At 40.0% G+C, this 25,036-nt stretch overlaps 1 protein-coding gene and 6 pseudogenes across 1 annotated transcript; all 7 read right to left on the bottom strand.

The window, feature by feature from the left end:
* Positions 1-2,180: 2,180 nt before the first annotated feature.
* Positions 2,181-3,555, bottom strand: LOC129376760 (tripartite motif-containing protein 16-like protein; annotated as a pseudogene).
* Positions 3,555-4,899, bottom strand: LOC129376757 (E3 ubiquitin/ISG15 ligase TRIM25-like; annotated as a pseudogene).
* Positions 4,900-5,730: 831 nt separating this feature from the next.
* On the bottom strand, positions 5,731-10,907 carry LOC129376752 (tripartite motif-containing protein 16-like; annotated as a pseudogene).
* An 842-nt stretch (positions 10,908-11,749) lies between these two features.
* LOC129376465 (tripartite motif-containing protein 16-like) lies at positions 11,750-14,332 on the bottom strand (annotated as a pseudogene).
* A 451-nt stretch (positions 14,333-14,783) lies between these two features.
* Positions 14,784-16,245, bottom strand: LOC129376759 (zyxin-like). Its single transcript, XM_055056332.1, is given in 2 exon segments — positions 14,784-15,532; positions 15,535-16,245. Coding segments are annotated over 2 exon segments (900 nt in total). The 5' UTR covers positions 16,094-16,245; the 3' UTR covers positions 14,784-15,191.
* A 733-nt stretch (positions 16,246-16,978) lies between these two features.
* Positions 16,979-19,149, bottom strand: LOC129376751 (tripartite motif-containing protein 16-like; annotated as a pseudogene).
* Positions 19,150-22,738: 3,589 nt separating this feature from the next.
* LOC129376755 (tripartite motif-containing protein 16-like) lies at positions 22,739-24,807 on the bottom strand (annotated as a pseudogene).
* Between the last annotated feature and the right edge of the window lie 229 nt (positions 24,808-25,036).

A 25,036-nucleotide genomic window follows, 5' to 3' on the forward strand; every position in this document is an offset into this window, starting at 1 on the left:
AGCCCAGACCATCATACTGCCACTACCGTGTTTTATTTTCACTGTGATGCTCCCTTTCTGAAATACGATTTAACATCAGATTTAATTATTTTATTTTTTTCATAACTTCATTAAATTATTTTTAGCCAGGTCAGGCCTTGACATGAACTCTTTCCTGCACTGAGGGCAGATGGATTCTCCTCTCATCGTCTCATCCCAGTGGTCATTAATACAGTTCATACAGTCGCTGTGACCACAGGGAATAATCACCGGATCCTTCAGTTGATCCCGAGAGATCGAACAAAATCCACGTGACTTCCTGGTTGTGCCATTTCAATTCAGTGTCTGAGAAGTGTCTTAAAGGTTTCCAATAAAAGTCAGTTTTCTTCCTCTTCCACAGGCTTTGTCAATTCTTTATTTAAATCAGAGTTTTTCCCTAAACTCGACTTGTCAGACTAGTGTGACTTGTCCACCTGTTGTTACTTGTCTGTCTAAAGAAATAGTTTTTTTTAGCCTTGATTTAAAGATTTTTGCAGTTTCTGGAGCAAATAAACTGAATGCTTTTTCTCTGTGTTCTTATTCTGGGGATGCAGAGCAGACTTGACTCAGAAGATCTGAAAGCTAAATATGACAACTTGACTTTAAAGTAATTTAGTGGTAAATCATTCAGTGATAACTGACCTTTGTCCTTTAATCCTAAAAATGTTCTTCAGAGGATAGAAGGCCGTCTTTGTAACTGTCTTTATATGACTGGAGATTCAGGTCAGAGTTCATCACTGCAAACAGATTGAGGTCTGGTCACTGTAATAACTGAATCTTACGCTTCATGTTTTCTTCTTTAGGCCCCAAGATGATTTCATTAGTTTTGTTTAAATGGTTGGATGGGTTCAGAGTCACCTGGTGACATCATCATTTGAGCTGTGTATTTTCTCTGTAGTTATGGTAACAAAACTTATCTCTTGTTACAACCTGACCTGATGGGAACATATATATATATATATGTTGACTAGGAGGGGTTCTGGGAGTGAACCTGGGAGTATCCCGCATGTGGTTTCTATTTGTTCTCTATTGAAACTAATAAATTCCTCTCCGGTTAAGTTTAAGTACCAGAGTCTAATCCAGCTAAGCAATGGTTCTTCCACAGTCTGTGTTTATATGGATGTCGTTGAATGCTTTGACTAGGACAGTCTTAGTACTGTGGACGGAAATCGGACTGAAAGGCGTCAAATCAATTGGTCATTGATAAACCATTTATCTATTGAAAAAACAACTTTTTAAGTTATTTTGCTGATGAATGGAAGGTTGGAGATCAGCATGTGGTTCTACATTAATGATTTGTCCAAATTGTTCTTTTTTTTTCTTTTTTTTATCAGTGGTTCTGTTTTTAAAGCCTCGGGGGAAACACCTCATCTCAGGGTTGAGATTTACTATTTGTATCGGATCAGAAGCAACGACAGGCACATATTCTTAATTATAGCTGTGGGTTGGACAGCAGGAGCAGAAGTACCTTTTATTTCTCAGTTTTGTGATTGAGTTGGTAGAATTGTCATATTGTCTACATTTACTTTAATAGGACATGGAATTGGAACTGGAATTTATTACATGAACGTGACAGAACAGGGTGTTGTGGAGACACCTTCAGGACTTTGGACTTTTTATATTTGATGAATATAATGATTAGTAGTAGTATTGTTTACATAAAGTTTGTGCGCATTCCTGTTTACTGGTCACTCCATCAAAACAAAGTCAAATTCAGTTTGCAGATTTTTAACCTGACAAAAAAAAAATATCTTTGAATTTTTTATTTTTTTACTTTTGTCAGAGGAGCAATCATTTTTCCCACTGTCAAAAATGGGGTATTTGTAGAATTACAAGGGAAGAAATTAATTTAATACAGTTTAGAATAAGGCTGTAATATAACAAAGTGAAGCATGGTGAATACTTTCTGTGTGCACCAGAAAGTGTAATATTGTAGTATTTGTCTTATGTTGAATAAACTCTTCAGCCTCTCATTTCCATCTCCCTCCAACCATATCCAATACAACTCATTTTAAATTCTTATGTTTGAAATAGTCTGATATTTTACTATTAATGATTGCAGTACTAAACTATTTCTTTGTGGTTATACATTTTTGTATCAAGTTTAAAATCAACTTCACACTGAAGGAAAGAAAATGACTTTATTTTTTAAATGTCTGCAATACAGTCTTACAGAAAAGGTCAACTAATTTCTTTATGAAAACAACAATTCAGTATAGGTCTTATTTTTGTTAAAACACCATTTTGAAGAATAAAATCTAATCTTTGGATTTCTAGAGGTGAATCAGTTTTAAAAAAAGTACCTAAACCAATGAGAAGAAAAAATCAGTTTTAAATTAACTAATGTACAAAATTCACAATTTGATCATGTCAAATAAAACACACAAATAAAATGATTCTTCATATTTCTGTGGTTTGCCTGGTTGAAAGATAAATGACAAACAGCTCAAGATATGTCACCGTGCCATTACAACAATGCCTTTCTATGAGTTAAAATTTAAAACACAAAATCTATAGGTTTAATATGAACAACTCCAAGATGAAAATTTATTACTAAATCACTTTGAAATAATTAAAACCAAGATGTTATCTTTGATATTTAGCTTCATTTACATTTGGACTTGCCACACCATTGATTCACAACCCCAAAATTTTCATCTTCCAGAATCAGTATTTTATCAGTTAACAAGAAATTATTTTTGAAAATTTTAAAAGTAACCATGAAAAATGTATTTACATCTTGATAAACTTCTCAACATTTGAAATGATAAAGTTTTAAGATGATCTAGAATAAACCAGAGATTTAAACTGAGCTGCTCAGCTTCAGTTTAATTTAACTGAATAAACTCTGCACTGGTTCCTGTTGAACGTGTAAGCCAAATCCCAGCATATAGAGGCTGAGTGAATATGGTTCTGGCTTCATGGAGGAGAGTCATCTCAGATCCATAGACTTCGTAGAAAGACAGAATACCTGCTCTGTGATCGAGGTACACTCCTACTCTGGAGGAACAGGGGAATGTGACAGGAATATCCACATTATAACTGACCTCACAATATGTATAATTATGCGGCTGGCAACACAATGCCCAAGAGTTCTCATTCAAACCAAAGGAACTCTCGTCTGTGTCCCCTGTTCTTTCTATGTCATCATAAGCTACGGCTATTGCGACTGATCTCCCTGTCCACTCTACCTCCCAATAACAACGTCCAGTCAGACGTTGTTTACTCAGTACCTGCCACCTTCTAGTGAATCTGTCTTTCATGATCTTCATAATATTGGTTTTCATTCATCATTGTTACTTTTCTGTTGCCTTCAGATAATTCCAGAAATTTGTGTGCTGTGTTTCTACTCAGTGTGAGTTTCCTTGAATACTTTAAGAAACATTCACGGTAATTTACGGCCGCTGTGTTCATTGGTTGAAATGGTTGTGGTAAAACTCCAATGGACCGGTGACCTGTCCAGGTTGTATCCCACCCTGCACTTGTTGGCCGTTGGCGATTGGTACCAGCAACCATCGGGAACCTACGAGGGATAAGCGTGTTAGAAAATGGAGGCATGGATGGACGGATGGGGTTGTGTTAAAAAAGGCACTTTGGAGGCTTTTTGTGAGTTTTTTGTTTGTGGGTCTCTCGACCTGTCCGTCATGTCCCCACCAGGGATACGTTCATTAGAAATAGGATGAGTGGATGTATGTTTGGGTTGTGGTAAAGTATCCGCTTTGGAGGCTGTCGGCGAGATTTTTTTTGATGGGTCTCTTAGGACGTCCTGTAGTTTGTCTCTGAGCTCTGACACAGCTGCTGTCACGTCCTCAAAGTGTCTCAGAGGACGGATGTTGATCCAGGATGATCCTGTAGACTCACTGAGTGCTGGCAGTGAGGGGTAGTTGAGGAGAAACTGGGTGTGATCCTCTGTGTGTGAGAGCTGCTCCAGCTCAGCGTCTTCCTCTTCAGCTCAGTGATCTCCTGCTGCAGCTTCTCCTGAACATCTTTGACTCGACTCACTTCAGTTTCCTGCTGGGATCTGATCTGCTGCTTCACATCAGAGCTTCTTTCCTGGAGGAGACAGATCAGCTCAGTGAAGATCTTCTCACTGTCCTCCACTGCTTTATCAGCAGAGACATTGATGGCCTCCACCTCCTGTTGAAGCAGCTTCACATCTTTCTCTTGGTCCTGGATTCTCTGATGGATTTGTTGTCGACTCTCCTGGAGCTTCTTCTGCTTCTCATCCATTTCTGCTGCAGCTGGGACTGTTTCATGGCCTTTATGTTCCTCCATAGTGCAGAGATAACAGATACACTGCTGATCAGTACGACAGAAGATCTTCATCACCTCATCATGATGAGAGCAGATGTTCTGCTGGAGGTTCTTGGACGGATTCACCAACTTGTGTTTCTTTAGTCCAGGGACATCATAGTGAGGTTGAAGATGATTCTCACAGTAAGAAACCAGGCAAAACAGGCAGGACTTGACAGCTTTCATCTTCCTCACGGTGCAGATGTCACAGGCCACGTCTTCAGGTCCCACACAGCAGTCATCATCAGCAGCAGATTGTGATACAGTCTTCCTCATATCCTCCACCAACTCTGCTAACATGGTGTTTTTCACCAGGACAGGCCTTGGTGTGAATGGCTGTCTGCACTGAGGGCAGGTGTAGATTCCTTTTTTGTCTTCATCATCCCAAAAGCTTCCAATACAGTTCATGCAGTAGTTGTGTCCACAAGAAATTGTCACTGGATTTTTCAGTAGATCCAAGCAGATGGAACAGGAGAATTTCACTGAATCCATCTGATATCCTTGCTGCGCCATTTCTCCTCTGGTGAGCAGTTACGGTGTGTTAGGTTTCGTTTCCCCGGAAGCAAATTTGCTGCGCAGCTGGTCTGTAACGTGTCAGTACGTAAAAGGGCAGTAACCAGGAAAAGCAAACAATTTTTAGCCACACCAATAGAAAAGATGATGGAAGGTTTCCTCCTCCTGCATCAAAAACTCCTCCCTTTTCTCAGAGGCAGAAAAGGGACTTCCTCTTCTGGGAAATCTGTTTTGTGGTTTACTAATTCAGCTTCATTGTATAACCATGTTTTTTGGGTTACATAGGCTCCATCCTTTCATTATTTTTGTGAGAAATCTGTTAATTACTAAAATATGTCCCCAGTCATGATAAATATTCTGTTTTGTTTTATTGCGAAATACCATATATGACAACCATTTGGAAAAAGTCAAGTTTTTATACATTTTCAGTCATTTATTAGTGCAACTCCATACAAAGATGCATGTATTTATCGTAAACATATGAATGTTTGCATGTACAAATCATGGGTCTTAAAAATTTATGTCCAGTCCTTTGCTTCCACCTAGTGTTCATTGTTCGGTACTGCCAATGACCTGATATAAGACGTAGTGAGATAAAAGGATGAGCCATTTCCAGATATGTAAATATCTGGTCTTGACTGTAAGTGATTCAACTACATAAGTAAAGAAGCAGCTGCTGTACAATCGTTGTATTTGTTAAAATAAAACTCTTGATCTGTCTTCGCTACCTGCTGTGAGACAGTTTTGCCTCTTTATCTTTCAGTTGCAGCATTTTGTATTAGTGTGTATTAGGGGAAGTCCGTTGTGCAAGGATGAGTAGGAATGTTTGAGAGTTCGTATGTGACTGAGCAGAGCAGAGGCTGTGAACTGTCCTTGTTGCACCAAGAAATCAACCCAACAAACCTACAAGTTGTCTCAACCATCTTTATTCAAGATTAGCTCACCATCAGTTATTGAAATCAGAATGATCACATTTTATAAAATACTCAGAATATTCTTAGTGATTCTCTGCATACATTTAATCATGAACACATGGATTCATTAAAACAGTGGTTTAAAGTCTTTTAAAATGGTTGATGCCTGATCGTGTGCAGCAGTCAGTAGCTATAATTATGAGACATGAAATGATCACTAGTTAGCAGAACAAAATAATAGAAAAAGATAATAGTCACCATTCTGTTAAAATATTGAACCAGCGTATATTGAAGGTATCAATTTCAAGTACAGTAATGTTTCCACACCTAAAACACGTGGGCAAATATATTTTTTTGTTTCGTTACTTTGTGAGCTTGTTTTTCCTGACAATTTCTGAGAAATCAATTCCGATCATATCTACTGATCAAAATCAAACTTTAGGAAGACGAGCAGAAAATAATATATTTTATTTGAGGGCACCTTTCAAAACTCAAGGTCACAAAAACAAACCTGCCACTTTTATCACTGTGCATATGCAGCTGAATTTCCAACCTCTGAAATCCAATAGAGATTTTTTTTTTTCATTAATTTCTACAATCAAGTTGATCCTTACCCAACAAAATATTGATTGATGTCCCAGGGTCCCTATTTGAGTTTGATAAACTCGGTTGAATCCCCATTAAAGAAAGGCCCAACACCAGCATGTAGCGGCTCAGTGAATCTGGTCTGGACTCTGTGCAGGAGAGTCATGGATTCAGAGACGCTGTAGAAAGACAGAATACCTGCTCTGTGATCCAGATACACTCCTATTCTGGAGGAAACTGGACCTGATACTGGAGTTTCAACTTTGTTGTGTAAAAATGTGTAACTGTCTGTGTCACAACTAAATGACCAAGATTTGTTATTGGCTCCAAATAAACATTCATTTGAAGCTCCTCTACTGATGTTCTTGTATGAAACGGCTACATTAACTCCTCCTTCTCTCCACTCCACCTCCCAGTAACAACGTCCAGTCAGACTCTCTTTGCTCAGAACCTGAAAAGAATCTGTGAATCTGTCTGGATGATCAGGATACGACTGTTCTTCTTTCATTGCTGTGACTTTTCTGTTAGCCTCAGATAACAACAGAAATCTGTTTGCTGTATTTGGATCCAGGGTGATTTCTTGTGCGTATTTTAAGAATGCAGCTCTGCTCTTTGGTTCTGGTTCTGAGAGTAAACATCCACTTCAGTGATCATCAGTGAGATGTTTGTCCATGTGTCTTTCAGAATGTCCTCCAGTAAATATGTAATCTCTGACACAGCTGCTGTCACGTCCTCAAAGTGTCTCAGAGGACGGATGTTGATGCTGGATGATCCTGTAGACTCACTGAGTGCTGGCAGTGAGGGGTAGTTGAGGAGAAACTGGGTGTGATCCTCTGTGTGTGAGAACTGCTCCAGCTCAGCGTCTTTCCTCTTCAGCTCAGTGATCTCCTGCTGCAGCTTCTCCTGAACATCTTTGACTCGACTCACTTCAGTTTCCTGCTGGGATCTGATCTGCTGCTTCACATCAGAGCTTCTTTCCTGGAGGAGACGGATCAGCTCAGTGAAGATCTTCTCACTGTCTTCCACTGCTTTATCAGCAGAGACATTGATGGCCTCCACCTCCTGTTGAAGCAGCTTCACATCTTTCTCTTGGCTCTGATGGATTTGTTGTGATGGACTCTCCTGGAGCTTCTTCTGCTTCTCAGCTCTTTCTGCTGCAGCTGGGACTGTTTCATGGCCTTTATGTTCCTCCATAGTGCAGAGATAACAGATACTCTGCTGATCAGTACGACAGAAGATCCTCATTATCTCCTCGTGATGTGGGCAGATGTTGTCCTGGAGTTTCTTGGGGGGTCCCCGAGTTTTGTGTTTCTGTAGTGTAGGTACCTCATAGTGAGGTTGGACATGACTCTGACAATAAGACACCAAAACATCAGACAGGACTTGACGGCTTTCCTCTTCCTCCCAGTGCAGACATCACAGGCCACATCTTCAGGTCCAGCATAGCAGTGGTCAGCTGGAGCATCTTGAAGTCCAGTGTTTTTCAGATCCTCGACCAACTCTGCTAACATGATATTTTTCTTTAAGACAGGCCTTGGTATGAAAGTCTCTCTACACTGAGGGCAGCTGTGGATTCTTCTCTCATCGTCTCCATCCCAGTGCTCTTCAATACAGTTCTTACAGTAGCTATGTCCACAGGGAATAGTCACTGGGTCCTTCAGTAAATCCAAACAGATCGAACAAGAGTATTTTGCTGATTCCATGTGATTTTCTTGCTGTGCCATTTCACTGTTGAATGTCTATAGTTCTTCTTCCTCCTGGTTTATCAACAGGCCAATAAAGATTTTTCTTTCTTCTTTACTCACTGATTTGCAACAGGTTAAGTTGTTGGTTCTTGAACTGATCTGAGAATAAAAGAATCAAGAAATAAACTTTTAGGTTGTCAATGTTTCAAACGATGGGAGTGATTAAAACTGCATGTGTCATTAAAGAGCTGATTAGTACCACTATAAACTGGCGCTAATCTCCAGACTTCTTTGTTGACTCTATAAATCCTCTGTGAGTAACTTTTTAAGCAGTAATTTGACGAAGTATTTTAAAGTTCTTGGACAGTTTCATCTGTAATGTATGAGGACTCAAAACAAGAAGAAATTTCATGTTACCTTGAGTCACTTTGTCTTTAACTTGCTAAACTGGTTCAGGTTGGACTCCAAGTTATAGCCCAGATGTATGAATGATCCATTTGCTCTCTCTTATTTCTTTACTCGCTGATTCCCAAGATCCCTTCTCTATGATTGTGACTTTAACAGGTTCCCTTCCTGTCTGCCCTGGCTGGATCAGTCTTCATATGTATCCCGTGTGATTCCTCCCCATCTTTCACAACCACCTAAGAAGTCATACAAGCCTCTCAATGCAGTGTATTGTACACAAACAATTTGATGAATGACAGACTGAACTCACTGATTACTCAATGAACAAACCTAGCAAACTCCAAACAATGTCTTAACCACCAGTGTACCAGTAGACATGACATCTACAATCCCAGAGCTGCGTGATCAGGAGCAGCGCCAGCAGCACATGCATCAGCTTTTGGACTGGAATAACCAGGCTGCTTTTCTCTGAAGAATGGGCACAAATTGAAGAAATGAGAAATGGTTCAACATTGCTGGAACTATAGTTCTGCCCCAGAATGTGTAAAACACCATATTATTCTAGCTGGGATACGTCTTTTGATTAAATTACCTATTGTAATTCCCAAAGGTTGTGCTTGTTTAAAAAAAGAAAAACAAGGATTACAAATGAGATGTATGTTTAGTGTGAGCATAGCAAATATTTTGCGCCTGAAATCATGCGAATCATTGAAAGAAATATTTATTCCTTCAGACTCAACCCGCATCTGCACTTTTGTGTTCATGTGCTAATTCTCAGACTGCAGCATGTAGAGCATAACTTTCTTGCCCCTCCTTTTGAAATCACTGCTCTGAATAAGTGTTGGGATAATTTAGGATTTTCTTTCACAGACATAACGTGTGTTCTGTTCAAGTTTCACTCTGTCAGTATAGAAACTGTTCCTACATTGAGGGCAGCTCAACGTCGATCCTCTGATCTTTGTGTCCCAAAAGTCTTAAACACAATTCACAGTAGCTGCGTCCATGTGGAATAGGAATCAGATCTCTGAGTAGATTTAGACAGATGGAGCAATCAATTTTCCTGAATACGTCTGATCTCCTCTGAGCCTTTTTGCTTCTCAAAAACACAGAATCTCTAGTTTCTATTCCTCCTGTAGCCAAACAACATTGCTGGAACAAACAGGTTTGTTACTTACTGATCAGCAGCAGTTGTTCAGCTCAGTGATCCTACCGGTCATAAAGCTGTCAGATGTGAAATGAAATGAACCAGGAAATGGAGCAACACAGCTGAACTGTGTTTAATCGGAGGAATAACGTAACAGCCATTGTTGGGAGGATCTACAAACACATAAGACTGCTGCTGTATTTCTTATTCTTACTTCTTCACACTTCACTTCTGAGTCTCATAGAAGTCATCAGTTCCTGTTTTTCTGTTGTCATTGTGAATCCACAGCTCTTCTGTAAATCGCTGTCTTCAATTTCTCCAAAATGCCTCTGAAAAATGACACTCAATGTCTGACAGATGCTGAACACTAGCACCATGACTGAATTATGAATGTAGTTGATGTAACTGTGTACTTCCATCACTGCCATGATTTTTAATTACTTACCGTGGGAACTAGTTTATTCCCATTCGATTTTAATGTATTCTTATTTAATGGAATAAAATAAAATCAAAAAATTTAAAGATTAGCAAAATACAGGCCAAGATTTGCATACATTTGTAATGGAAATGCAGCTAGTTCCTCCATTCCAGCTAAAAGAATAAGCTTTTCCTGGCTTATTCATAGTTTTGCAAAAGGAAACTGAATTATTGATTCTGGGATCATAGACAATGTATTTAAGGGAGCATAAGGATCCACTTAAATAGAAGATTGTTTTGCAGAATCCATCAGATTTCCTTGCTTTGCCTCGTCAACGTCTATCAACACGGTTGCTCAACTTTCAGGTTCCTCATATCAAACGTTTCCCTCTCAGAGTCAAACCTCGGAGCTATAAACTGTCACAGGAAGAAGCGTCAGGTCTTAAATTCTTATCTGTGTTCTTGGAAAAGTAGATCACCTTTTGAGCAATTTAATAGTCTCGATTTAAGTATTTAATATTTCTGAAATAAAATTAGCTGCAAATGTAGTTGGGCTTTAGAAAACTTGTTAATAATTTATGCAATTATGTATATTTATTCATCGTCTAAGCCAGAGCTTTTCGACACAGTCGGTTTTAAAAATTACACACCCCTCTTCCAAACCTCAGAGATCTGAAACCACATGTCAAGCAATAAGTTTAGCAATCTTGGTGTCGCCCTGGATTCAGGTTTTAACAAACATCAACCGCCTTTTGCAGAGATTTGTCTGGACTTACCCCTTGTCTGTGCCATGGATTTGTCTGAGGGAATTCTCTGTGATATTCTTTCTTTCCTTTGAAAAGAAGCTTAAATTAATTATTATTGCTGTTACCACTGTAGTTAAAACACTTCTTAACTACTTGCAATGCATTTTACATTTATCTGTCAGACAACTCCAAGTCCCTCCCCGTTCTCTGTGCTTTCGCTTGCTGTTGCATGACAAACTGCCCAACTAGACTCAGTCAGGGTGAGTCACAAACAAGAAGAGTGCTGAGAACGGAGCAGGGGGAAGAGACAGACAGAGAAAAATAACTGTTTGCATTGGCAAATATACGTTTTAGAATGTCCTTCCTGCCAGTTTCAGTACAGTCAATCTGTCTTTTTCTGTTTCCACCTGTCCTGTTGCAGCACTACAAACGTAACACAATAACCTGGTCGCCTTCATATTCTAGGACTGATTTATTCTACAAAAAGTGTCTGGAAAGAGCCTCCTTATTTACTAAATCAAGACTTTATTCAGGACCAAAGGCAGGCCACATTGATGCAATATAAACCTGTGTTTGTATGTTGGAGAGAACAAAAGCAAGCCTGCTAATCCAGAACACCTGCAGGAAATTTAATCAAATATCTTTGAATTTTGGTCGCACACTAATCTCAATCTACTCTGAATTTTGTCTCTAAAATCAAAAGTTTGTATTTAAATTAGGATCTGTGTAGTTTTATCCATAAGTTAGTATTTCTAAGTTTGTTTAATCGATAAAAAAGGAGAGATAGATCCACACTGTTTTTAAAAAACATTTCCTGGAAACAGCATATCTCATTGTAACTTTTAAATACTTTCTGAAGAAAATTTATTAATAAACCCTCATATCATCTCAATGTTTGGCTATATTGTGTTGACATCACCTAGTGCAGCAGAATAGATGGCACCTATACAGGTTATGTTTCCTTCATCAGTCAATTTAATTCAGTTTAATAAAATAGCACTGATTCACAACAAACCTGAAGGCAAATTACAAACAGATTCCGATCATATTCAGAAATACTCAGTTCAGTCAATCTTACAAACATTTCAGTTACAAAACATTTCAGTTAATAAGGCAGCTGACATGATTCTGACAAGCATTTGGCAAAAGTGAAAAGATGAAACTCCTTTTCCTCCTTTAAGTAAATATCCAGCAGAACAGTGGCTGTGGATTCACCTGCACCTCTTGTGTGTGAGACTAGTGGTTCAAAAGTACAGCATGCCAAAAAACATTGTGGTTTATGAATCTGGAAGTTTTAACCCACATACAAAAGTCCTTGTTGTGGGAAAAGATAGAATTCAATTTGCGTACTTCAGAATCAGTGACATGAAAGACACAGAAATTTACATTTACACAACTCCTGCCCTGATTGTCTGTGTCTCCAAATTTATTTATATTTTTTGCCTTAACTGTCTGCATAGTCCAGCCAGTTAAAAATGACAATTTGAATGTCCTAAGTGTTTTTACATTTAACTCTTTTCTTTTTGTAATGATCTTAATATGAAATTCATTACGATTAGCTTCACTGTCTTGTCATCATGTCATCAGGACTGGAGCTATAGGTAACGTAAAAAAAATTGTGGATTTAATTCCAGCTTCTCAGTGTGACTTTGGATGCGTGGATACTTAGTGATGAACTGTTTTGAGCTGTTAGTTTGAATAGAAACGTCTTATTATGCATGTTCAGTTACTCTATTTAAGCAAGATAAACTCAGCAGTTCCATGATTAAACAGCCAAAGTCCAGCATGTAGCGGCTCAGTGAATCTGGTCTGGACTCTGTGCAGGAGAGTCATGGATTCAGAGACGCTGTAGAAAGACAGAATACCTGCTCTGTGGTCCAGGTAAACTCCCACTCTGGAGGAAACTGGACGTTTAATGGAAGTACTTACTTTGTTGTGCCAGAATGTGCAAAAGTTACTGTCACAACGTAATGCCCAAGATTTGTCATTAAAGCCAAGCTTAGATTCATCTAATCTTCCTGTTCTGCTGATATTCTTGTATGAAACTGCTATTTCAACACCTTCTCCCTGACTCCACTCCACTTCCCAGTCCTGACTCCACTCCACTTCCCAGTAACAACGTCCAGTCAGACTCTCTCTGCTCAGAACCTGAGACCAACCAGTGAATCTGTCTGGATGATCAGGATATGTCTGATTCATTAACGATACTTTTCTGTTTCTCTGAAGCAATGACAAACTTTGATGTGCTGTATTTGGATCCAAAGTTATTTGTTTTGAGTAAGTTAGGAATTCAGCTCTGGTCTTTGGTTCTTGTTCTGACAGCAAAACCTCTACTGTAGTCATTGCCAGTTCAATGTTTCTCCATGAGTCTCTCAGAACATCCTGTAGTTTGTCTCTGAGCTCTGACACAGCTGCTGTCACGTCCTCAAAGTGTCTCAGAGGACGGATGTTGATGCTGGATGATCCTGTAGACTCACTGAGTGCTGGCAGTGAGGGGTAGTTGAGGAGAAACTGGGTGTGATCCTCTGTGTGTGAGAGCTGCTCCAGCTCAGCGTCTTTCCTCTTCAGCTCAGTGATCTCCTGCTGCAGCTTTCTCCTGAACATCTTTGACTCGACTCACTTCAGTTTCCTGCTGGGATCTGATCTGCTGCTTCACATCAGAGCTTCTTTCCTGGAGGAGACGGATCAGCTCAGTGAAGATCTTCTCACTGTCTTCCACTGCTTTATCAGCAGAGACATTGATGGCCTCCACCTCCTGTTGAAGCAGCTTCACATCTTTCTCTTGGTCCTGGATTCTCTGATGGATTTGTTGTCGACTCTCCTGGAGCTTCTTCTGCTTCTCAGCCATTTCTGCTGCAGCTGGGACGTTTCATGGCCTTTATGTTCATCCATAGTGCAGAGATAACAGATACACTGCTGATCAGTACGACAGAAGATCTTCATCACCTCATCATGACGAGAGCAGATGTTCTGCAGAAATTTAGTAGATGCTTCAACCAGATTATGCTTTTTAAACGCAGGTGATTCATAGTGAGGTTGAAGGTGTTTTTGGCAATAGGAAGCCAAACAGACCAGGCAGGACTTGACAGCTTTCCTCTTCCTCCCACTGCAGACATCACAGCCACATCTTCAGGTCCAGCATAGCAGTGATCAGCAGGAGCAGCTTGGAGTCCAGTCTTCTTCAGATCCTCCACCAACTCTGATAGCATGATGTTTTTCTCCATGTTAGGCCTTGGCATGAACTTTTTCCTGCACTGAGGGCAGCCGTAGATTTTTCTCTGCTCTTCTCCATCCCAGAAGTCTTTGATACATTTCATACAGTAGCTGTGTCCACAGGGAATAGTCACCGGATCCTTCAGTAGATCCAAACAGATGGAAACAGGAGTATTTAGATGAATCCATGTTTATCCCTCGCTGCTCTGCGTACTCAGCAATTGTCAGGTCCTGCTCTTTACAGTACAGAAATTCTACCAAGCCTTGACCTTTAAAAGGGAGGAACCAGGAAATAACTTGTCGACTGTCAGATCTGAACTTTGTGTTGCAGAGAGGGGAGTGACTGTTTGCTTTACGACAAGTCAAAGACAAGTTTGAGTCTACAGTAGAAATATACATTTATCTTACCTTCACCTGCTATCTCCAGAAGTATTCAGTCGGTTTTCAGGCTTTGTTCTATTTGTCTCACAAAGTAATTTGTGTGTGTTAATGTTACAGATCAAGTAAAAGCCAATGCTACTGGAAGTATGTTGCACTGCTTCAGCTTGTATAAACCACCTGCTGCTGTTTTGGTTTGAAAGATTTTATGGTGCGTAACACTTATATTTGGATGTCAGTTTTTTCTGTTGAAATATGTATTTTATATTCAAGTTTACTTCATTATTTTGTCACTCTAAGTACCATATATTCATCCAGTTGGTCTTTTTGACAACCAACTAAAATATGCTGCAATACTTTTAGTATAATTTTCAGTTCTCTAACTGTTGTTTTTAATTACTCACAGAATGATTCTTCCAAACCTTTATTTCTCTTGATCATGATGATTTTATACTTACAGCTAAACAAAAAACATGACATTTAAGATTAGAATATTACATCAGGCAAAACCAAATTCTAATACAGAAATATGGACTTAATGAAAAGTATGTCTAACACCTGATTAAGGATTATTGTCAAAATGATACTTTTAATTCGACAAATGAGCCTCATCTGAACACATATTGTTGAATTTGACCGTGTATTTGAAAACAAGTATTTGTATTAAAAAATCTGCTAAGTGCTTTAAAACATTATGTATTTCTAACAACAAACTTGGTTGGAAGACTTATATAAGATCTGCAATAAACCAGTTTTTATTCAGTGCAGAACTTGTATGAACTTATCAAAAAAAATGTTAAGAGAAATCATGCTTTTAAATTTGGTCCAACCTAAAGATCCCACATCAGTCAATCACTTCCTGGTTCTCTTGCTGTGACACTTAATACAGAACCCTGCCATTTAGAGAATAACCTTGATATTTATCTACTTCTGTTGACAATGGTCGATCACAGTCCTCACAGTGGTAACACTCGATGTGGTAGTTCTTCCCCAGAGCCACCAGTTTTATCATTTCATCACTGCCCGCAGCCGGAACAATGGGTTCTTTACAGGTTTCACACTGAGGAGAGAAATGCTTGTGGTAATCCTGTTCACAGTAGGGCTTGTTGACTTCACCTGCAATAAATGGGAGTCCATCCAGCATGCAGGAGCAGGTGCTGCACAGGAAGCACCGGACATGGAAGCACTTTCCCATGGCCTTCAGGATATGGTCAGTGATTTCTCTCCGCATTGAGAGCAGGAAGACAGGGATGTCACGTAGCAACTTTCACATTCTGGTGAGCCTTCCTTGTCGTAGAACTGCAAGCCCTGCAGGGGGCGATGACATCTGATGCAGCAGAAACAGCTGAAGTGGAAAACTTTGCCCATTGCCTTCAAAGCTGGTTGAGTGCTGGACAAATCCTTGCCACATTTACCACAAATCTTTGTTGGAATGGAGGTGGGAACAGGTGCTGGTTTATCTTTGTTGAAGTTTTTGATCAATTTCTTCATGTTTGGAGAGACACCACCACCTGGGACTGGGTCTGGACCAGGCGGTATCGGCACTGATAAAGGTCTGCTCTTCACCCTCTTTTTGTTAGAGGAGGGAAGTGACACCTTGGTATCCTCTGCTTTATCATCTGAGACGCTGATGCTCCTCATCTTCTGTTGAACCACTTTCACATCTTTCTCTTGGTTCTGATGTCTCTGCTTGAGTTGTTGTCGCATTACTTCAAACTCCGGCTTGTCTGTCCTTTCTGCTGCATTTGGATCTCTTTTAAATTTATCAAATAAAATCTTCATCACTTCATCATGACGAGAGCTGAAGTTCTGCTGGGGCTTCACTGAAACTTCAACAAGTTTATGTTTACTAAAAGTAAAAGACTCATAATGAGGTTGGATGTGTTTCTCACAAAACGAGGCTAAGCAAACCAGACAGTTCTTTACAGCTTTCATCCTCCCACTGCAGACATCGCAGGCCACATCTTCAGGTCCAGCATAGTAATGATCAGCTGGAGCCGCTTGTAGTCCAGTCTTCTTAAGATCTTCCACCAACTCTGAAAGCACAATGTTTTTGACCAGGCCGGGCCTTGTTGTGAACTTTTCCTGCACTGAGGGCAGCTGTAGACTCCTTTTTGATCTTCCCGATCCCAGCAAGACCTGATGCAGTTCATACAGTAGCTGTGTCCACAGGGGATAGTTGCCGGACTCTTCAGCAGATCCAAACAAATACAACAAGTTAATTTAGCAGAATCCATCTGATGTTTCTGCTGCAGAGTTTCAGTAATACTGTGTGACTCTTCCTTTAGGGAAATGAACAACCAGCCACTCCCTACTGTTTACCTGACAAATGGGAGTGGCTTTTATTGCTGTTATCAGTACTCTAGAGGACAGAGGTTGTTTTTGCAGAGTGAACTTCTTGATAAGGTAGTGGTTACTGAAGAGGTACTGATGAAAAATTACATACCTGATGCCTTGAAGTCAATAGGACATATCCATCCATTTAATTTCATTTTATTCATCGCATTAAAATTGGAGAAATTTACAACAGATGTCTTAAGGCACTTTTCAAAAGGCAAACAGACTTGGAACTACATAATCTATCCTCTCAGATATATTCAAATACAGTAAAATGCATTTCATTATTTAGAACCACTTTGATATGTGGGGATATGATGACTAATTTTCTTAAAAGTTGCATTGAGAAAGAAGTTATATAATTAGAACGTGTTAAACCAGTTTTTCTCTCTATTACTCTTGCATCAATGAGCTTTCCCTCAGAGTTATGCGTCTTGACTTGCTAAAATCTTCGCCCAGTTCAACTTTGAATATTTTCTTTTGTGTTTAGTCTTATCACGTGTGCTGCACAGTGCGATGGTTCGTAGCATTGTTGCCTTACAGCAAGAAGGCCCTGGGTACAATTCCCGTCCCGGGGTCTTTCTGCATGGAGTTTGGATGTTGTCCCTGTGGATGGATGGGTTGTCTCTGGGTACTCTGGCTTCTTCCCATTGCCCCTAGGTGTGAATATCTCACTGGTTCATTTATGCTGTTCTGACTCTATTTGACTTTAATGAACTCAACAAAATCTGCCTCATCAAATAGTCGGACCCCAGCATGTAGCGGCTGAGTGATCTGGTCTGGACTCTGGAGGAGAGACATGGATTCAGAAACGCTGTAGAAACACAGAATACCTGCCCTGTGATCCAGGTACACTCCCACTCTGGAGGAAACTGGACCTGGTACAGGAGTTTCAATGTTGTTGTGATGAAAAGTGTAACTGTTTCTGCCGCAATATAATGCCCAAGATTTGTTATTGAATCCAAATAAACACTTATCTGACCTTCCTTCTGTGCTGATGTTCTTGTATGAAACTGCTACAGCAACTCTTCCTCCTCTCCACTCCACCTCCCAGTAACTACGTCCAGTCAGACCCTCTTTACTCAGAACCTGATTATAATCAGTGAATCTGCTTGGATCACTGAAATGATACCGTAATACAGAAGTTGAGGAAAGTTTTGATGTTACTTTCCTATTTCCGTCTGATAAAAACAGCTTCCTGTGTGCTGTGTTTGGATCCAGAGTGACTTTTTGTGAATATTTTAAGAATCCAGCTCTGGTCTTTGGTTCAGGTTCTGACAGCAAAACCTTTACTGTAGTTTTTGCCAATGAGATGTTTGTCCATGGGTCTTTAGGATCCTGTACGATGTCTCTGAGCTCTGACACAGCTGCTGTCACGTCCTCAAAGTGTCTCAGAGGACGGATGTTGATGCTGGATGATCCTGTAGACTCACTGAGTGCTGGCAGTGAGGGGTAGTTGAGGAGAAACTGGTGTGATCCTCTGTGTGTGAGCTGCTCCAGCTCAGCGTCTTTCCTCTTCAGCTCAGTGATCTCCTGCTGCAGCTTCTCCTGAACATCTTTGACTCGACTCACTTCAGTTTCCTGCTGGGATCTGATCTGCTGCTTCACTTTAGAGCTTCTTTCCTGGATTAGACGGATCAGCTCAGTGAAGATTCTCACTGTCCTCCACTGCTTTATCAGCAGAGACATTGATGGCCTCCACCTCCTGTTGAAGCAGCTTCACATCTTCTCTTGGTCCTGGATTCTCTGATGGATTTGTTGTCGACTCTCCTGGAGCTTCTTCTGCTTCTCAGCCATTTCTGCTGCAGCTGGGACTGTTTCATGGCCTTTATGTTCATCCATAGTGCAGAGATAACAGATACACAGCTGATCAGTACGAGAAGATCTTCATCACCTCATCATGACGAGAGCAGATCCTCTGCTGAAGTTCAGTAGATGCTTCAACCAGATGATGTTTTTTAAACGTAGGTGATTCATAGTGAGGTTGAAGGTGCTTTTGGGAGTAAGACACCAAACAAACTAGACAGGACTTGACAGCTTTCCTCTTCCTTCCACTGCAAAAATCACAGGCCACATCTTTAGGTCCAGCATAGCAGTGGTCAGCTTGGAGTCCAGTCTTCTTCAAATCTTCCACCAATCAGCTAACATGATGTTTTTCTCCAGGTTGGGCCTCGGTATGAACTCTTTCCTGCACTGAGGGCAGCTGTGGATTCTCCTCTGATCTTCTCCATCCCAGTGGTCATTAATGCAGTTCATACAGTAACTGTGTCCACAGGGAAGAGTCACCGGATCCTTCAGTAGATCCAAACAGATGGAACAAGAGTATTTAGCTGACTCTTTCTGATTTCGCCTCTGTGCCATTTCACCTTGAACGTCTGTAGTATTTCTTTCCTTTTTTGCAAACAGATGTGCTTCAGAATAAGCCAAACCAGAATTTGTCTTTTTCTCATCGAGCTTCAGCAGGTTGATTTGTCGACTCCTCAAATTCACAATGCAGTGGCTTGGACTTTGTCTGAGGTTTAAATGAAAGAACCAGGAAATAAACTGTTAAACTGCCTTCTTTTTCAAGATGGGAGTGGCGTCATGCCATATTTCAATCCATGTGAAAAATCAGTTTAAATCTGCACCATCAGCCTACTGGAGCTAACTTCATCTCCAATCTTAACACTTGACTGTTAAAAAGATTTATCTAATTTCTTTGGGTAACTTGGGGTTATCTAATGAAGTATTGAATAAGTTTTGGACACCTTTATCTGTGTTGCCTGAGGAAGGAAACAATTTATGTCATAATGTTTTTAACCTGCTGAACTGGTTGGTTTTCTAAGGGAAACACAAACATACAAACTTCAGCTTTGATTTGCTTATTGTAATGCTCTCCCTTTTCTCTTTTAATTAAAGAAATAAATATGAGTTCTTCGACTCATTAAGTCTCTAAGAAACAATTTATAAGATTTTTATTTGTAGAGTAGATTGACATTATTTGAGACAGAGAATTTATTGCATGGGGAAAAAGATATATAATTGGCATTCAGCATCAATAAGGCAGAAACTACAGATTTTTATAACATTTTAATGCATACAAATGTCATTAAAACATTTTCTACAAAACTTTGTAGTGTTAGTTACATCAGTTAATGTTCTGCTGACCTGGAAATTAGTTAGCGTCTATAAAGCACAGATGTGCTTCAGTGGCGTCATGCCACTGATGGTGAAATGATCACCATTGCTCTACTTCTGATCATAGTTAATAATAATAGAGGAATCTCAGGGAGAATCAACTCCGCTATGTCTCACTAAATCTGGGCCCAGCCACCTCAGATCACTGCTGACTATTTCATCTTAATGAACTCAGCAGAGGAGCCATGATAAATATAAACTCCAGCATGTAGCGGCTGAGTGAATCTGGTCTGGACTCTGTGCAGGAGAGTCATGGCTTCAGAGACGCTGTAGAACACAGAATACCTGCTGTGTGGTCCAGGTACACTCCCACTCTGGAGGAAACTGGACCTGGTACTGGAGTGTCAATGTCATTGTGCCAAAATGTGTAACTTTTTCTGTCACAACGTAATGACCAAGATTTATCATTAAGTCCAAAAAAACATTCCTTACATCTTTCTGCTCTGCTGATGTTTTTGTATGAAACTGCAACATAAACTAATCTTCCTCTCCACTCCACCTCCCAGTAACAACGACCAGTTAGACTCTCTCTGCTCAGGACCTGAAACCAAAAACCAGCGAATCTGTCTGGGTGATCAGGATGAGACTGTTGTTCTTCCCCTCTTGTCACTTTTCTGCTCCCCTCAGACAATATCAGAAACCCATTCACAGTATTTGGATCCAGAGTGATTTCTTGTGAATATTTTAAGAATATTTGTTCTGGTTCTGCTGCAGCTGGGACTGGTTCATGACCTTTAAGTTCAGCCATAGTGCAGAAATAACAGATACAATCCTGATCAGTACTATGGAGGATCTTCATCACCTCATCATGACGAGGGCAGGTTTAGGGTTAGCAGAAACCTGAAGCAGTTGGTTCAAGTTGGAGTCTTTTTCAGATTTTTCACCAGCAGGACTCAGTATGAACTGTTTCCTTCACCGGGCCTGTTGTGGTTTCTCCTTTGATTTTCCCAGAAGTCTTTAACTTCTGGGAAAGATGTAGAGAAGTTTGTTTATGCCTTCGTCGTCTCCAGACTTGATTACTGTAATGAACTTCTCTTTGGGATTCCTAGGAAAGACATACAAAAAATACGATAATGCAGAACAGTCTACCAGGACCCTAATGAGAGTACCTTGACATGAAACACATAATTTCTGTTCTTCATCCTGATTTGCTGTCCCTGCTAAGATCTACAAAATCTCCTTTTCACTGTCTTCATGGGAATGCATCATTTGCGGCTAAATGGAGGGAGTACGTGCACCTCTGGACAAGACCAAAGAGACACAGTTGACAACTTAGAGACTTTGTTGTCATACTTAGTAAATTTTCAGACCCTCTTTTTCAAAAGAGCAACAAGGAAAACAGTCAAGCTAATTTTTTCTGTAATTAGAGACTTTCATGACAACTTTTAAAACTCCAATTCCTCTTCAAAAGTTGTTCAGAGTGAGCAGTGTGGTCCCTCCTGCTTCCTGAGGACTGCAGTTGGTCTCAGTCAGCTGTCCTGCAGCAAACCAACTGCAGGACATGCAGGAATGGAAACCCATTCTGCTCTGTGTCCACACTGCAAATTAATCACACATACAAAGCTGAAAAGTCACTAATACTCACCATGCTCAACATAATCAACTTGTACCTCAACCGAAATACGCTGCTTTTTCTTTGAATGAAGTGTTTTTCCATGTTCTCCTTTAAACAAAACATCCTGTTTTAATACCTAATCTGTAAGGTTCCTGTTTTACTTTATCATACTTGCGTTTTTATTTGCATTTGATTGTTGAACATGTTTACTGAAGATTTCAGTAAATACGAAGGGTGTCATCAATAAAATGAATTATTATTATTGTTGTTGTTAATAACTATAATAATGAGGTTAATGCAGTAATTGTGTTCACAGGTTATAGTCATCAGATCCTTCAGTAGATCCAAACAGATCTGATTCCTCTCAGTCTTTTCCCTTCTCAAAAACTCTGAATGTCTCAGGTTTTTCTTCCTGATTTGTCCCATAAGCAGCCAAACTCCAGTTTGTTACTTACTGATCAGCAGCAGTTTGTGATCAACTGCGTGATTCTACTGATCTTGAAGCTTTCAGAGGAGTGAGACGAAGGAAGCAGGAAATGCAGCAGCACAGCTGAAACTCGGTGTTGAACCCAAAGGAGGAGTTTAACCCAGAGCTGCGGTTGGGAGGGGCAAATTATCTGCAAAGACTTCAGCTGCTGCATTTCTCACATCATTTCTTGTGTTTTAAACATTTTACTTCAGACTCTGGACTCCAGTTGACCATTTTCTGTATATTTATTTTATATACAGCATTGCTCTTACTAAATAACACATATAAAAAGTCCATCCATTTAGTCAACTTCAGCTTACTAGTAAAATTGGTTAAAAACTTTTCTTTCTAAGAAAACCCAAGAGATTACATCAAGCCATTGCCTTGCAGCAATAACTCCTCATTAAGGTGTATGTAGCAACCGGACTGTTTGTTGCATTGTGCTGCTGGCTTTGCAGAAATCTCTCTGAGGATATATGTAGCAAACAGTAAAACTCTTAAAGGCAATAAAACTCCAGGAGAACCAGAACTGGTCTAGGAGTGGCTTGTATGTGAAAGAAAAGTAAGAAGTTAATGGCTGCATTAGCCTCCTTTAGCCAAACATTCTGTTACTAGCTATATTTGCTTATTAGCTACAGCTAACATGCTATCTGACTTTACATGACAAATTTGATCTGCAATAACTAACATGCCAGTTTTACAACTGGTTGTATTGGGAAATGTTGAAGTGGTGTCTGTACTTTAGCAGGTTGATGCCTTTTAAACAAGATGGAGACTCATTTCTTTCTGTGGAGACTTTTATTAGCATACAGTCAGAAAATATAAATCAACAAGAAAAAATATTTAAAGTATAAACTTACTAAAATGAAAAATGTCTTCATATCATTTGTGTGCTTCTCTCTTGCACATTGGAGGAAATAAGAAAAAATATTTGACATGAAAATATAAATCATAAATTCTAACCTGTTAAATTAAATTTTAGTAAAACATTATTTCATATAACCTATCATGTAGCCTATTTAAGAACAATTCATTTTTACACACTTTTCAAAATCTACATTAACTTATGATTGCAGATTAAAACATTTTCTTCATTGATTTTTGTTTTCAATGTGAATATTTCAAAGCAGAAATACTGTTAAGTTTTTCTTTTTCTATTGTTTGAAAATCACTGAAAATGAAAGGTATTTTTCATTCTGACCTGTCATAGCTAAGTATTTTGTTGCGATTCTTTGCTGTTCTACTCAGTTATATTGAACTCTGCAGAGTCTCCCAGATCAAAAAGTCGGATCCCAGCATGTAGCGGCTGAGTGAATCTGGTCTGGACTCTGTGGAGGAGAGTCATGGATTCAGAGACGCTGTAGAAACACAGAATACCTGCTCTGTGATCCAGGTACACTCCTATTCTGGAGGAAACTGGACCTGGTACTGGAGTCTTAACTCTGTTGTGTAAAGATGTATAACCCTTTGCATAACAACTTAACACCCAAGATTTGTCATTGAATCCAAACACACATTCATCTGCAGTCCCATCTCTGCTGATGTCTTTGTAGGAAACAGCAACATGGATTGCTTCAGCTCTCCACTCCACCTCCCAGTAACAACGTCCAGTCAGACTCTGGACGCCCAGAACTTGATCATAAAATGTAAATCTGTCTGGATGATCAGAAAAAGATTGTTGTTGTTTCATTATTGTTACTTTTTTGTTCCTCTCAGTTAATAACAGCTGTGTATGAGCTGTGTTTGGATCCAGAGTAATTTCTGTTGAATATTTCAAGAATTCAGCTCTGGTCTTCGGTTTTGGTTCTGACAGCAGAACATCAACATCACTTATTGCCAGTTGAATGTTTGTCCCTGTGTCTCTCAGGATGTCCTGTAATTTGTCTCTGAGCTCTGATACAGCTGCTGTCACGTCCTCAAAGTGTCTCAGAGGACGGATCTTGATGCTGGATGATCCTGTAGACTCACTGAGTGCTGGCAGTGAGGGGTAGTTGAGGAGAAACTGGGTGTGATCCTCTGTGTGTGAGAGCTGCTCCAGCTCAGCGTCTTTCCTCTTCAGCTCAGTGATCTCCTGCTGCAGCTTCTCCTGAACATCTTTGACTCGACTCACTTCAGTTTCCTGCTGGGATCTGATCTGCTGCTTCACATCAGAGCTTCTTTCCTGGAGGAGACGGATCAGCTCAGTGAAGATCTTCTCACTGTCCTCCACTGCTTTATCAGCAGAGACATTGATGGCCTCCACCTCCTGTTGAAGCAGCTTCACATCTTTCTCTTGGTCCTGGATTCTCTGATGGATTTGTTGTCGACTCTCCTGGAGCTTCTTCTGCTTCTCAGTCATTTCTGCGGCAGCCGAGACCGTTTCAAATTCATTCATTAAGATCTTCATCATCTCATCATGAAGAGAACTGAGGCTCTCATGGAGTTTCTTGGAGGGGTTGAAAAGTTGGTGTTTTTTCAGTGCAGGCACCTCATAGTGATGTTTAATATGAGTCGCACAATAAGAAGCCAAACAGACCAAGCAGGACTTGACAGCTTTCCTCTTCCTCCCAGTGCAGACATCACAGGCCACATCTTCAGGTCCAGCATAGCAGTGATCAGCTGGAGCAGCTTGGAGTCCAGTTCTCTTCAGATCCTCCACCAAATCTGCATCAGCACATTTTTCACCAAGACAGGCCTCAGTTTGGATTTCTGTCTGCACTGTGGGCAGCTGTGAATTCCCCTCTGATCTTCTCCATCCCAGAAGTCCTTAATACAGTTCATACAGTAGCTGTGTCCACATGGAATAGTCACCGGATCCTTCAGTAAATCCAAACAGATGGAACAAGAGAATGTTATGGAATCCATCTGATTTCCTGGCTCCTCCATTTCAGTTCTGAGTAACACTGGGATCTTTTAAATCAAATTAAACTTCGACAGAAAAAGCCAAAACCTCGTCTTTTCTAATTGCTGTGCTCCTGAAACTTTTCCTGACGCTGAATGTTCTGATCCTTTGTCTTTCAGATTGTTTAAGGGGAAGAACCAGGAAATGTGCTGTTTGAACCTGCCTCTATGTTTGAGTGGTTGAACTGGTTATACTGGATCTTTCTTCCCTGAATATGAGACAGTGTTTACAGGTGTTCTAATCATTTAAATCTTTGGTTTTTTCATGCAGGTAGTAGGCTGCCCCGGCTTCACGTCCTGTAATTTT

Source organism: Poeciliopsis prolifica, unplaced genomic scaffold, assembly GCF_027474105.1.
Source record: "Poeciliopsis prolifica strain line A6 unplaced genomic scaffold, Auburn_PproV2 SCAFFOLD044, whole genome shotgun sequence".
Lineage (NCBI taxonomy): Eukaryota > Metazoa > Chordata > Actinopteri > Cyprinodontiformes > Poeciliidae > Poeciliopsis > Poeciliopsis prolifica.